The 13,733-nt window shown below is 30.0% G+C and overlaps 4 protein-coding genes across 4 annotated transcripts; 2 read left to right on the top strand and 2 right to left on the bottom strand.

Annotated features, from left to right (window-relative positions):
* Positions 1-2,694: 2,694 nt before the first annotated feature.
* On the bottom strand, positions 2,695-4,058 carry LOC135962211 (uncharacterized). The gene is made up of 2 exons (XM_065514017.1): positions 3,326-4,058; positions 2,695-3,250 (listed from the first exon to the last, which is right to left on the bottom strand). Exons 1-2 carry the CDS (start codon positions 3,764-3,766, stop codon positions 2,894-2,896), a joined length of 798 nt encoding a protein of 265 aa, XP_065370089.1. The 5' UTR covers positions 3,767-4,058; the 3' UTR covers positions 2,695-2,893.
* A 195-nt stretch (positions 4,059-4,253) lies between these two features.
* cpa (F-actin-capping protein subunit alpha) lies at positions 4,254-8,090 on the top strand. The gene is made up of 4 exons (XM_065512019.1): positions 4,254-4,775; positions 5,063-5,232; positions 6,456-6,629; positions 6,704-8,090. Exons 1-4 carry the CDS (start codon positions 4,535-4,537, stop codon positions 6,977-6,979), a joined length of 861 nt encoding a protein of 286 aa, XP_065368091.1. The 5' UTR covers positions 4,254-4,534; the 3' UTR covers positions 6,980-8,090.
* Positions 8,091-10,890: 2,800 nt separating this feature from the next.
* Positions 10,891-11,553, bottom strand: LOC135961994 (uncharacterized). Its single transcript, XM_065513660.1, has 2 exons — positions 11,325-11,553; positions 10,891-11,267 (listed from the first exon to the last, which is right to left on the bottom strand). The coding sequence occupies exons 1-2, from the start codon at positions 11,479-11,481 to the stop codon at positions 10,993-10,995; spliced, it is 432 nt and encodes a 143-aa protein (XP_065369732.1). The 5' UTR covers positions 11,482-11,553; the 3' UTR covers positions 10,891-10,992.
* A 638-nt stretch (positions 11,554-12,191) lies between these two features.
* Positions 12,192-13,733, top strand: mRpL54 (mitochondrial ribosomal protein L54). The gene is made up of 3 exons (XM_065512495.1): positions 12,192-12,354; positions 12,416-12,558; positions 13,486-13,733. The coding sequence occupies exons 1-3, from the start codon at positions 12,264-12,266 to the stop codon at positions 13,645-13,647; spliced, it is 396 nt and encodes a 131-aa protein (XP_065368567.1). The 5' UTR covers positions 12,192-12,263; the 3' UTR covers positions 13,648-13,733.

Raw genomic sequence — 13,733 nt, 5'->3', positions numbered from 1 at the left:
GCCCTCTGGCAATGCAACTGAAGTTCGGTTGCCATCCATAATCGACCCATAAAATAAACTATGGAAATCAATCAGAAAGTTTTTTTTATTTACAATCTATCCAAAGATATTAAGTAAATTTTATACAATTACAAAGTTAAAATGTAACATTTCACCATGATACACCGCTTTATACACATGTAAAAGTCGATCTATACGAGAAAATAGAGACCATAGGGTAAACGCTCCTATAGTCGGCATGACCCAGTAGTCGGCATTTTTGACTTAAAAGCTTAATAAATAAGAATAACGATAATTTTATACAAAAGTAAGATTTAACTTTAATTAAACATACACTCATTTATCTTTATGTAATGTTTAAATTTGGGTGAGATGAGTATTTTCATCTATTTTTGTCCTCATTAAGTGACCATCTTTCAACTGGTGCGGAAGTGCCTGTTTTTTAAGAAATTTTTTAGTGGCAAGGCCAACTAAAACAAGTTAGTAACCATATCAATTTAAGTAATATTTTTACCAGAGTGGTGTTAACAGATAAAACTTTGTTTAAATATTAACTACAATGTGAAAGTTTTCACAAAAAATATTTTTTTTGGTTATTTTAATTGATGCCGTCATTAGGAACAAAAATTTCTATGATTTTCAATAGTCGGCATAGTGATGCCGACTTCAGGAAAATTGCTAATTTTTTGTATTAAGCTCAAATTCTACAAATTTGTTTATTACTCATCTCTCTTGACAATAGATTTGAAGAAAATGAGTTTGAAATGAGTTTACCCAATAGTCGGCACAGTTTTAATTGAGCATTTTAAGAACTGCCGAGTATAGGAGACCAAGCATCCTGAACTCGGCAGCAGCTTTTTATTTGACTGGAGATCGTTAAACAGAGTAATATTTAGAGATTCAGTAGGTATTATTAATTCTAACATCTTAGAATTCCAAATATGGACACTCCAGAAAAAAAACCCATGCACCAATATCCTGAAAAAGCCTTAAAATATTTTCTATGCGAGAGAAGGCCCGATTTCTGTATTAGGTGCCAGTAAACAATATGGAGTTCCGCGTTCAAAAATATAGGACAAATTATACGGTTCCGAAGGTCCTATGAGAATGGGGCCGCAAACAGTGTTATCTAATTCCAAAGAAAGTGAGGATTAACTTAACACGGTTCAATCAATCGTGAAGAGCAGCAAACCACACCATTTGTATATGATCTACCCGGAAAGAAATGATATAAAGGGGTTTTTAAACTGTTCTCTCTAAAATAATCATGTAAGGTACCTTAATAAACAGGCTCTTTACTAAATCAGTTGGAGTTATTAGTAGGTGATCGACCTGAAAATGAGAAAAGAAACGGATTTGGATCTAGCTTTTGAAATAGTCAACCGACTAGCTCCTAATATGAGCGTAGAATTGATTCCGATGACATTATCGAAGAGAACAATAACTTAAAAATAAATTATCAAACTATTGAAATTGTGAGTAATCTTACCATAGAGGCAGGCACGTTCATAATTAACAAGGAAAAGTTGAAAATATGGTAGTATCGCCAACTTTAGCTGCAGAAAATCACAATGAAACGTTGAAACCTGTTCACTACTCATCTCCTACTTTATCAAATAATTATTCAAATACTTGGTTTCAGCCTTTTAACTTTTCAAGTCCAATCCCAACAAGTTGTAGTTGTACATTTAAAATTTTTTCAAAGTTTTTTAATAATATTATGGTCACTGGGATATTGTATATGATTGCGGTAACCATAATATGTTTACGTTACCATTAACATGATTGTAAATAAATATATATTTATGGCAATTATTTTCATGATAATGATTTATCATAATATGTTGATCTCAGAATATGATAACCATAATCCTAGAACAACACAATATGTTGAAGTATTACATCATAAACATGGTTGCCACAAACACATAAATATTTACTACAATCATATGTATATATGATTGCTACAATGATGTGAATGGTAACTTAAACATAAAATAAACATAAATGGTTACCGCAAACATATACATAATTACAGTGGCCATAATAGAAAAATAAAATAAACCAAAACAAATTAAAAAAGGAAGATAAAACGAGTTAGGGGCACATGTGAAGAGGATTTGGACACAGATCCTGAGGAGGATGGTCTAAAAACGTAGGATATGATATTTGCCCACAGTGGTTTCACCTCAAATGCACTAATTTATGTTTTTTATTAGTATTTATTTAAATGGCTGATATTTTAAATAAAAAATAACTTGAATTCTTTTAAGATTTTATTCTTTTCTTAATAAAAAATGCTATGCCGACAATTGGGTCACAAATTGCCGACATTAGGATCAAGGGTGCCGACTTCGGGCACAAATCGTGTTTTTTCAAAAAAACGTAAATTGCTCAAATTTAATAAAAACTGCTTGAAAAGAATTAATTGAGTCTAAAACTATACAAATTACTAAACAACAATAACCCATTTACATCCCAATACCATGTTCGCACTCATAATGGTATCACTTTAAAAACTGAAAAAAAGTTAAACTGCCGACTACTGGTGCATTCACCCTATATAGTAATACTGCGTACATAATAAGTTTTTGTACATTGGATCAGATCAAAGAACAAAAAAATGTATAAAATAAATATGTATATAAAATATTTGATCCCAACATTAGTAACAAATAAATAAAAGATAAGAAATTCAGCAGTAAAAACTAATTATATTAAAAATAAGAACTTTAAAATTTAAAGAATATATTTATGATGTTTTGAATTTGTAACTTTATGAATACCCTTATTTCACTAAAATGAAGTGATCGAGAAAAACTAAAAGTATTTCCATACTCTATGGACTCCAACAAAACAGAATTAATATTTCGTTTTCAAGTACATTGATTTTCTAAAATTCTTCTTCTTCTTCTTTACTTAAAATATCGGAAGGATTATCCGATTTTGTTGCTACGCTTACATTACTATATAAAATTTCTTGAATTTGCTTTACTTTGCAGATATCTATCAAACCTTGGCTGCAGCAAATTGCAACATCTAAATATATTTTCTGTACCAGTTCACGTTGCTCTCCAAATGGAATTTTTTTGAACTTCAGATACAACCATTTAAACATATAATCATCTTCGTCTTCTTGCTGAGAGTTTTCCTCACTTTCTTTCATCAGCAATTTAGAGGCCCCTGCTAAAAGTTTATCATCCCGCAAATTTCCATCATGACCTCTTTTTCTTGGTGTCTTAACAAATGTCTGGAATGAAACGAATAAAATTGTGTTGTGAGAAGGTAAAAAAAAATTATGTTATTGCAACAAGTTTCCACTTACCATATCGTTATCTGTGGATGTTTTTCCAATGACGTTACCGTCAGTGTCGCCTAAGAATTTGAATTGGTCAAAGTACTTCAATTTTGGTTTATTAATATCTTCTTTTGACGACGATGACCTCATACTGTCAGTGTCGTCCAAGAACTTTAATTGATCAAAGTACCACAATTTTGGTTTATAAAGTTCTTCTTTTGACCGCCCTGACCTCAGACTGTTTTTCACTTTCCGAACTTCTCTCTTGTATGAGGATCTAAAGATATTTATTTTTTTCAACACCATTTCCCTGTTTGCGTCTGGATTCACCTCTCTCATTTTCTCAATAAGCATTCTCAAGCCTTTTTCCTTTGAGTCGGCACAATTATCCACTTTTTCACTTTGCCACAAAGCTGGATGTGACTGGTATATTTCCAGAAACTGGCTCCAGAATAAATTGTTTGTCATTTTTTTCTCCAAAAAATTGTTAATTTGATAATGTTACGTTTTAACTTTTTCTAAATATTAAAACAAAACCAGATAAAATATGGATTTTCTTTTAAAAATGGAGTAGTTGTTAAAAAAACTGGAGGTAATAAACTGCTGGCAATCTGGCAGCATTTAACTTTATCTCCGGCTCAGGCTTACATCAAACATAGTACATTCGTACAGACCGCGTATTTATTATGGGACTGATTGGTTAGAAGACCCCCTTTACAGACTATGAAAAAGTTAATATAAAAAATATGGTTTTGCTCATTTCAGCTGCTCACGATGTGGGCAGCGCAGTGACGTCAGCTCATGTGTATTACTTTTCCGTGAAATACAACTCTGTTAAAGAGTGGTGTAGTAACGACCACTGAACAGTGCAGCCAAGTTATATTTTGACTGCACTTGCTATAATTGTTGTAGTATTTTTTCTTGATTATTTGTCATCCATTAGCAAATGCAAGTTTTTAGTATTAAAAGTGAGAAATTTGCGTAAATTTAGTGAATATTTTTATGGAAAAGGTTTTAAATTACCCAAAACAATATATATTCTAACAGTTGTATACGACTAAAGTTCTATATTGGCCAATTTCGACTAAGAAATACAGTTTAAACGGTCTATAAAGTTGCACTTCACTGCCAAGGCTCTCCTCTGGGTACAACACCACCATCAATCAAATTGAATCAACCGACCACAAAAATATAAAGAGCTTTCACAAAACAACAAAAAAAAAACCGTGAAGAAGTATGGATCAAACACAAATCAGTGATACGGAAAAAGTGCGCATTGTGTCCGATTTTATATTACATGCACCACCGGGTGAATTTAATGAAGTTTTTAATGATGTTCGTGAGCTGTTGAAAAATGATGCTCTGTTGAAAGAAGGTGCCAGCCACGCCTTTGCCCAATATAATAAAGATCAATTGACACCGGTACGCATAGAGGGCAGTGAACACAATGCTGTGATTTCGGAATTCAATGATTTGGGTAAGAAGAGTACTACTTTGTGCTTATTTTAATTTCTGGATAAAATGCTAAAAATATACGGCATACATAAGTGTGTGTATATGTAGTGTAATGTTTTTATTATGAATGTATGTACTTATCGGTCGGTAAGGGGGAGGAAAGAGTTGTTGTTGTTGTAGCTGGTATTCATAAACAAATGCTATGAGTCAAATGAACACAAATCACCTTAGTACATTTTATCACAAGTTAAAAAAAAAATAACGAATATGTTATCGCTATTTTTAACAATACAAATTATATCATTTTAGGTGGTGGTCGTTTTCATGATCCTCGCACTAAACAATCGTTTAAGTATGATCACCTTCGTAAGGAGGCTAGTGATTATCAAGATGCCGAAACTGACGCATCAGCTGAACCATGGAGAGCTGCCTTAGATATTGAAACATTAGCCTATACCGCCAGTCATTATAGGCATGGTGTAAGTGAAACTCTTTCCTTTTTTTTAAACTTTTATATGGATCCAGCTAAAATTTATATGACAAAGAAGAAGGGGTTTAGACAGGGGTTCATAAAACTGATAATGAAGTGGTTCGATTTAGGTGAATCATGAATGGTTCTTACATTAGGGTGTCATTGGAGATGAAATGTTTATGCGACTACAATTTTTCAATACCTCTATTTTAGATTTCCATGACAAAATATGAGGTATTGCCCATTTTTTGTTTTTATGTTTATACGTAAATATATAAATATTTGACCCGGAATACTGTAATCGTCACTTTTATATTTTCCAAGTAGCATAAACTAAAGTGTCCCTGTTAGAATTATATCATATACAAGTCATATTGAACCAAATCCCATATCGAATCCCCGTTATACAAGGTTTTTGTTCATAATGTGATTTATGGGTATGTTATTTTCGGCCCTCTACTTCGGGAAAAATATTGAAAAATATCTTGGTAGTCACAGTTTTGAGATATTTACTAAGCAAGAAAATACTGAAAATAACAGCATTAGAGCAAAAACTAAAAATAAATAGTTTTAATTATTTTCTTATAAATATTTTAATTTGCCTCTCTCACAATACTCCATCTATAGTCTCCTAGTATATGCTGGTCCCAAAAACCTTAATAATTCGATTAAAATCCGTCACAGTGGGGTAATCGAAAGAAAAGTGATAATAAATCAGTCTCTTCTAAACTACTGCTCCGATTGCAAAACAAATCGTGCAGCTTTCCAAAAATTAAATTTGTGACCACCCTGTTAGAATACAAGTTGATATACAGGGTATCAAAGTTGACCACATTTAGTTAGATCAAAAAACTTATTTTGTAAGTCTCAATCTGCATAGTCGTAAAAAATAATCAGATTCAAAATTTTTAAATATAGATTTTTTATCAAAATTCTAAGTTTATATTATAAAACAAGTAATAGAGCTATATTCGGTTGTACCGAATCTTATATAGCCCTAAAAAATTATACTTTAAAATATAAATTTTAAATATTTTTAGGTAAACAAAATTAAAAACATAATTTTTTCAAAATTGTTTTTTTTAAATTTTATTACTGGAAAAAAATTCCAACTTTTTTTTGCTGGAGATATTTAGCTTTAAGTAAATCTTTGATAACATTAGTTGGCGCTTATTCATATGGCGGTTTTACTTTAATTGTTGAACTAAATACATTTTTCGCATTTTATAGGTGTGTTCCGTTTTTGGTAAAACTCAAAGTGGTCAAATAACATTAACGATTTGCATTGAAGACCATCAATTTCAACCTAAAAATTATTGGAACGGTAGATGGCGTTCTCAATGGCACGTTACATTTCAAGCCGGTGCAGGCACTGCTGAACTGAAAGGCAATTTGAAAGTGCAAGTATGTTTCCTACAATTTAATTACCAATTAAACATATTTTTTAATAATCGCTTTTATATTTCGTTGCACTTAAGGTTCATTACTATGAGGATGGCAATGTACAATTAGTATCTTCAAAGGAATGTCGTGAAGTGGTGGTAGTTACCAATGAACAGCAAATGGCAAAAGAGATAATTCGCCTTATAGAGGAGGCTGAAAATGAATATCAATTGGCCATTTCGGAAAATTATCAAACCATGTCCGATACAACCTTCAAAGCCATGAGACGTCAATTGCCTATAACAAGAACTAAAATTGATTGGACCAAAATTGTTTCTTACAGTATCGGTAAAGAACTGAAAACACAATAAGGACAACAAATAGCGGAAGCTGAATCGCAGCCGCATTCTATTTTATTAACAACAAAAACAACAGCAGCAACATCAATTGATACAATAACAAAAACATCGTTTATTAAGAGGCCGACTAGTCTTCCTCTTGGAAAGTAAAAGTTAAAATAAAACAACACAACAAACAGCAAGTTATAAAACCATCATTAGGAAAACACAACTACAAACAAACAAAACAAATTAACTAAATTAACAACGATATTATCATTGTTTTATTGTTCCTCTCTTGTTACAACCAACCAATCAACCAACCACACAACCATACAGATGAAAAACAAAAAGAATTAATGAGAAAAGGGAACTTTTTCATATATATGATGTTATATCGTTTTAAATGTTCAAACACACAACAAACAAATACTGTCGCCTTCATTTTTTTTTATTTATTTTAACTTTCTGCCTGTTCTATTCAACAATTAACCAACCAACAGCAAGGAAATTCAACATTAAAAAAAACACAAACTTTCGGTTCTCCTTTGATTTTTATTTGAATTATATTAATAATAATAACGTTAAGTAATGTATAATTATGATGAATGTTTTTAAGAAAAAAATCAGTATGAAAGCATTTTTTATTAAAATATTTTTTTTATTTTTATTTCAACTTTAATAGTATACAATTTATCAATATTATGATTAGAAATATTAAGATATAAATAACTAAAGCAAGTTAAAATAGTTTTCATCATTTTTTTCTAACTATCTATATACATACATATTATTTTTACTATTATTTTTTTTGTAATTGTGTGCGTACGAGTTCATCTTACTTTTGTTTTAATGAAAAAAAAAATGTTAAAAACTAAAGAATACTAAAAACAAAAAAAAAACACAAGTTTTTAAAACTTAAAAACCTCCCCTCTTAAAAAATAAAAAAACACAAGAAAACTCCCTCCTCTTCCTCTTGTCGTAAAAACCTTCTCTTGTCGAACGAAAAGAAAAAATTATCTTAAAGAAATTTAAATTAATTAAACATGCAAATAAAAAATTAACAATTTGAAAATAATTATAAATAAAGAAAAACGTTTACAATAATAAACGCAAAATAATGTTATAAAAAAAACTATAACAAGTTGTTTGCTTTATTAAAATAAAATCGAAAATTTTTAATTTTTTGTAATTTTTGAAAGGGTTAGATTAAAATAATGTAGAAAATATTCAAATATTTAAGATCCACATTTTGCAATACATACAACAAATCACAAGTTACATAATTATTTCAAATAATCACGTAAGAACATTAGATGATGCAGTGATGCATATTACCCTCATATTTATCTGGATATTTTCTGGATCCTGATAGGGGTGTCGAATTAAAAATGTCCGTTATTACCAGATAAATAAATAACTTGTTTAAATTTCATGAAAGACAAACTGAATTAAAAACAAGTAAGAGTGCTATATTCGGCTGTGCCGAATCTTATATACCCTTCACCAAATTATATATATAAATTATAAAATTTTAAATATTTTTAGGTAAACAAAATTTTTTTTTCCAGTTGCTTTTTGAATTTTTTGGAAAAAAAAAATTTTCGATTGTTATTTAAAATTTTTTTTTTTAAATTTAAATTTAAAAAAAAAATTTTTTTAAATTTTAAAATTTTTTTGTTTTTTCAATTTTTAAAAAAAAAAAAAAAATTCGGGTTCAAAATTTTTTTCCCGATTTTGACCCATTGTAGGTCCAACTTACTATGGTCTTATATACGTCGTTGCAAATGTCTTTGAAATATCTATCATTAGATATCCATATTGTCTATATTAATGTCTTAGTAATCCAGATATAGGTAAAAAAATAGGTCAAAAATCGAGGTTGTCTTGGTTTTTTCCTCATATCTCAGCCATTTGTGGACCGATTTTGCTGATTTTAAATAGCAAAATTCTCGAAAGCATGTCTGACAGAATTATTGAAGATTTGGATCCCGAAGATATCTGGGGTCTTCAGAAAACTGATTTCAACAGACAGACAGACGGACAGACAGACGGACATGGCTTAATCGACTCCGCTATCTATAAGGATCCAGAATATATATACTTTATAGGGTCGGAAATGAAAAATGTAGAAATTACAAACGGAATGACAAACTTATACATATATACCCTTCTCACGAAGCTGAAGGGTATAACAAGTAAGATCACTATATTCGGCAGTGCCGAATCTTGTATACCCTTCACCAAAGTATACTTTAAAAAAAATATATTGAAATAAATTTTCGGTGAAAATTTTTTTTTTTGAAAAAATCGTTGCCGTAGCTCTCTTTTGCTTATTTCTCAACCATTTGTGGACCGATTTTCTTGATTTTAAATAGCAACCTAAGAGGCACTATAGTGGAAATATTGATGTATCAATCATGTGGGTAAATTATTTGTGGGCTTCAAAAAAATGATTTCAACATACAGACGGGCATGGCTATATCGACTCCGCTATCTATAACGATTAAGAATATATATCGTCAGAAAAATGCAAAACCCGATTCGTTGTGATTTGTTACCAATCCAATGATTTGATTATAATATCCATATCGTCACCTAAAATGCAAAATAACGTAACATCACTTTTCATAAGTTTATAAGAGAAGCGGTTTACGTTTTTTTGAATTGTTATTTTCTGAAACAAAAAAACGTATCATCAATATAAATTTTTATAAAAAAATAAAAACTTAAAAAAAATATTTTTTTTTTTATTTTATTTACTAACGACTACTTTTTTAAACTAAAAAAGTTTCTTCATTAAATTTTCATTAACAGCCCAATTATGAATAAAAAATTAAGCGGGAGTTTGTTCCCGGAAGTTTTTTCCCATTGAATTTGAATAGAAAGAATGAGAAAAGGGAGAAAATTCCCGGGGAATTTTTATTCGTAATTGGGCAAAATATTCAATTGCAACAAATTTATTAAAACAAATTAGGATACTATCTAAAATAAGGTAAACACGATTTATTAATTAATTACTCAAAGCTTATATGTATGTTATTTTGTTCAAGAAAATCATAAACTTGATACTCAATTTTGGTTATAACTTGGTTATTTTTGATAGTAAAAGTTTAAAATTTTGTACACATATGTAATATGATGTAGTAATCAATAATAAAATCAATTTTGAATTTTTTGATGATACGTTGTTTTGCATCAGAAAACCGTTTTCCTTATATCTCAGCCATAGGTGGGCCTAGTGTCTCGATCGGCCCATGAGTATTAAAGGTTCGAATGAATTATTTCTAAAATAAATTTGGAAAATAAACATAACCATTCCATTAAATCATACAGGACGAATTAATTCGTTGCTTAATTCCTTAGTACTTCAAATGTATTGAATCCATTCTTTATAGAATTAATTTTATATTAAATCATTCAATACATCGTCAATTCAAATAGCTTAATAATATTGAATGAATGCAAAATCTATTAATCTCTTTTTGGGAAAATTTAATCTTGCAAAAAATTTAATGCATTTTATCATGAATTAATTTAACAATGAATTCATTCATCAAAATAAAATATACTTTGAAAAAAGCTAAACGATTATTTTTTTGAAATGTTTTATGGAATGAATTGTGAATAAAGAGTTTAGTGAATTAATATTATACCTATTGAATTAAATTATTCATATCACACTTATATACAATCAGACGGATAGTTACTATTCGGTTTAACAATTAAATCCCAATTATGAAAAAAATCTCCTGGAGTTTTTACCCTTTTCCCATATTTCCTATTCAAATTCAATGTTAAAAATAAGAAAAGGGAAAAATTGGGCTGATTATTGTAGTTAGGTCACTTGTATTAAATTGATAAAATTTTCTTTTATGGGTCTGAAACTTTTTATGGACATATAGTTGGATACAATAGGTCTGAGTTGATATAAAACCATATGCTTTTTAGGCAGCGATATATTACATATAATTATATTTATTCTTATTTTTTTAAAACACCTAATTAAATAAAATAAATTTAATAAATAAAAATTACACTGTTATCTACTCATTTGTAGTATTTAATAACGCCTGTGTCTGGTTATTATTTGTCTTAATTAAATATCTTTTATCCGGTTGAGATTTCAATTCCAATTCTAAGGTGTCCACAAGCCAACCCGTTTCTTCATTACGTATGGCCGAAAATAGCATTTTACCACGTTCTTTGGAGCCCTTTACCGAAACTTCGAAATGAGCATGTTGACCATCACAGCTGTTCTGTGGATCACCAATGTCAAAACCCATATCTTTAATGGGTTCACCTAATAAACTAACGGCGCCTAAAATATAAAAACAACATAATTTTATATATTTTTATTGAAAAACTATATATTTACCTCTATGTTGTCTCAGTGTTTGAAAAGCAGCTCGGAAATAGTCGGTGTTACGTATACGTTCCTCGATTTTCCAACGCATATACATGACACTTGATATGCCCGCTACACTAACATATATAGCAACTTTGGCCAAAGTCTTGTTAGATGGAAAACGCATTTTACTATTTAAATTTAATTTACAATAAAGGTTTTTATTTTATGTAAATAATTCACCGGTTTATTTATATTCTTCTAAACTCCCCCAAAATAAAAACATTAGACAGCTGTTTGCTGGTGTTTTTGTTGTTGCAGCAGTCTGTCAAAACAAACCAGCCAAAGTAAATTAATAAAGTAGACTCAGTAGAACAGCTGACTATTTTTTTTACTTTGGTCTGAACTGTCAATTCACTTGTGGTTGTTGTGGCGAAAAATACATCAAGCCCAAAAGCAAAAACAACAACAGGCAACTTTGACAGCTCAGACCTTAAACCAAAAACAAAATTGCTTGTGGTTTTTGTAAATGTTGTATTTGTTGTAGTACTGTCGCTACCAAAGTAAATTAATAAAGTAGACTCAGTAGAACAGCTGACTATTTTTTTTACTTTGGTCTGAACTGTCAATTCACTTGTGGTTGTTGTGGCGAAAAATACATCAAGCCCAAAAGCAAAAACAACAACAGGCAACTTTGACAGCTCAGACCTTAAACCAAAAACAAAATTGCTTGTGGTTTTTGTAAATGTTGTATTTGTTGTAGTACTGTCGCTACTTTATTAATTTACTTTGGTCGCTACTTTATTAATTTACTTTGAAACCAGCATTACAGCTGTTCGAGACTCGAATTATGACATTTCTATTGAAATTGAGGTTAATTTGTAAATTTTTATAACTACAAGAAGTAGTTTGCTCATTGAAGATATTAGTTAATAAATTTAGTTGTTTCCTAAAATAAATTAATAAAATATGAGCTTAATAAACACTTTAAATTTGTCCCTGCGTTTAGTGAACCAAAAATGTTTGCAGTCCTCCTTGATTGTGCGCTGCTTTGCGGTTGGTAAGTTTCAACACTTTGTATGAATTTGAGTATTTTTTTTAACAAATGCCTTTGCTTTAAGCTCCCACTCCAAAGAAACTCAAGAAATTGGGAAAATTGGGCCCAATAATGGAGAAGAAAGAAATTCCAGTAGAAACGGATGCCAATAAATTGGTTAATTTTGTTTGCGGTAGCAATATAATGAAAACTGGTGAACCCATTAAGGTAACAATTTATATGTAATAAATGACCATTTCTGAGATAGATCAAAAAAGTACAGATCCGTGGTTTTTCATATATATTTTAAAGAAGCAATAATTATTTTCGGAACCATTCAAAAAGCTGAATAATCCACAAACTATAGTGGAAATGCTTGTGTTCGGAAAATCTCCAAAAATTATGAGAAAACCAAATATAGATTTGAAGTGTACTATAGAAGTACACTTCCACTCGGAGACGACCCATATGATCCATTGTGATACCCTTATGAAATATAATTCGATGTGAACCATGATGCAATAATGGTTGTGTCATGGTGTGAACTTAAAGTAGAGGGATAATATGAAATTGGAGAGAAAAATTAAAGAAGTCAGGTATCATAAAGATAAAGTGAAAAAACGCAATCCTAAGAAAAAAATTTTAGACTGGTATTCACATAGTCCCGTTACATAAAAATATCAATATCCTCGCATAACCTACAGAAGTCCTGTGCGTCCATATCCCATTTACCAATGAAGGCTCCAATTGTGCAGAAAACTCAAAGATATCCTACAATCCCGTCCATCACCGACTAGAATATTGTCTTTCTTTTCCGTGTAAATCATGTCGTTTTTAAACAAGAGTAATTTTAAAAACGGAGAAATACCAAATTGGGAACGAATCAATGTCCCTGCAACACTTTATATTTTCATATTTTGTTTATTGTTGGTATTCATATCTGTATTGACGTCCTTCGATCGGACGAAGGAACTTTCTTAATTTCATCCTTCTTGAGATTAATGTTTGTTTTACAGATAATGTTTTTTCACTAAAATTCTGAAAATCATGCTAAATTTTAAAATGCTATTGACCTTAAATCTGCTGTGCTGAATCTTAAGTACCGTTCGTCTCAAAATGCATTAAAAAATATATAATTTTTTAAAAATTTTCCAGCTTAAACCCGATTCTGAGTATCCCGATTGGTTGTGGACTTTAAATGTTGATCGTATTATACCTCTAGAAGAAATGGATAAAAATACAAAACAATATTGGAGACGTTTAAGGAAAATGGCACTAAGACGCAATAATCAATTGGCTAAACTTAAGAAATTTTAAATAATATATAGTACAATATTTTATTTAATTTTTAAAATGTGGTTATAATAAATATAATTTGTTAAATAATAAAGTTGAAAAATGTA

Source organism: Calliphora vicina, chromosome 5 (genome assembly GCF_958450345.1).
Source record: "Calliphora vicina chromosome 5, idCalVici1.1, whole genome shotgun sequence".
NCBI classification, from domain to species: Eukaryota; Metazoa; Arthropoda; class Insecta; order Diptera; family Calliphoridae; genus Calliphora; species Calliphora vicina.
This window is presented reverse-complemented; position numbering and strand designations above follow the sequence as displayed.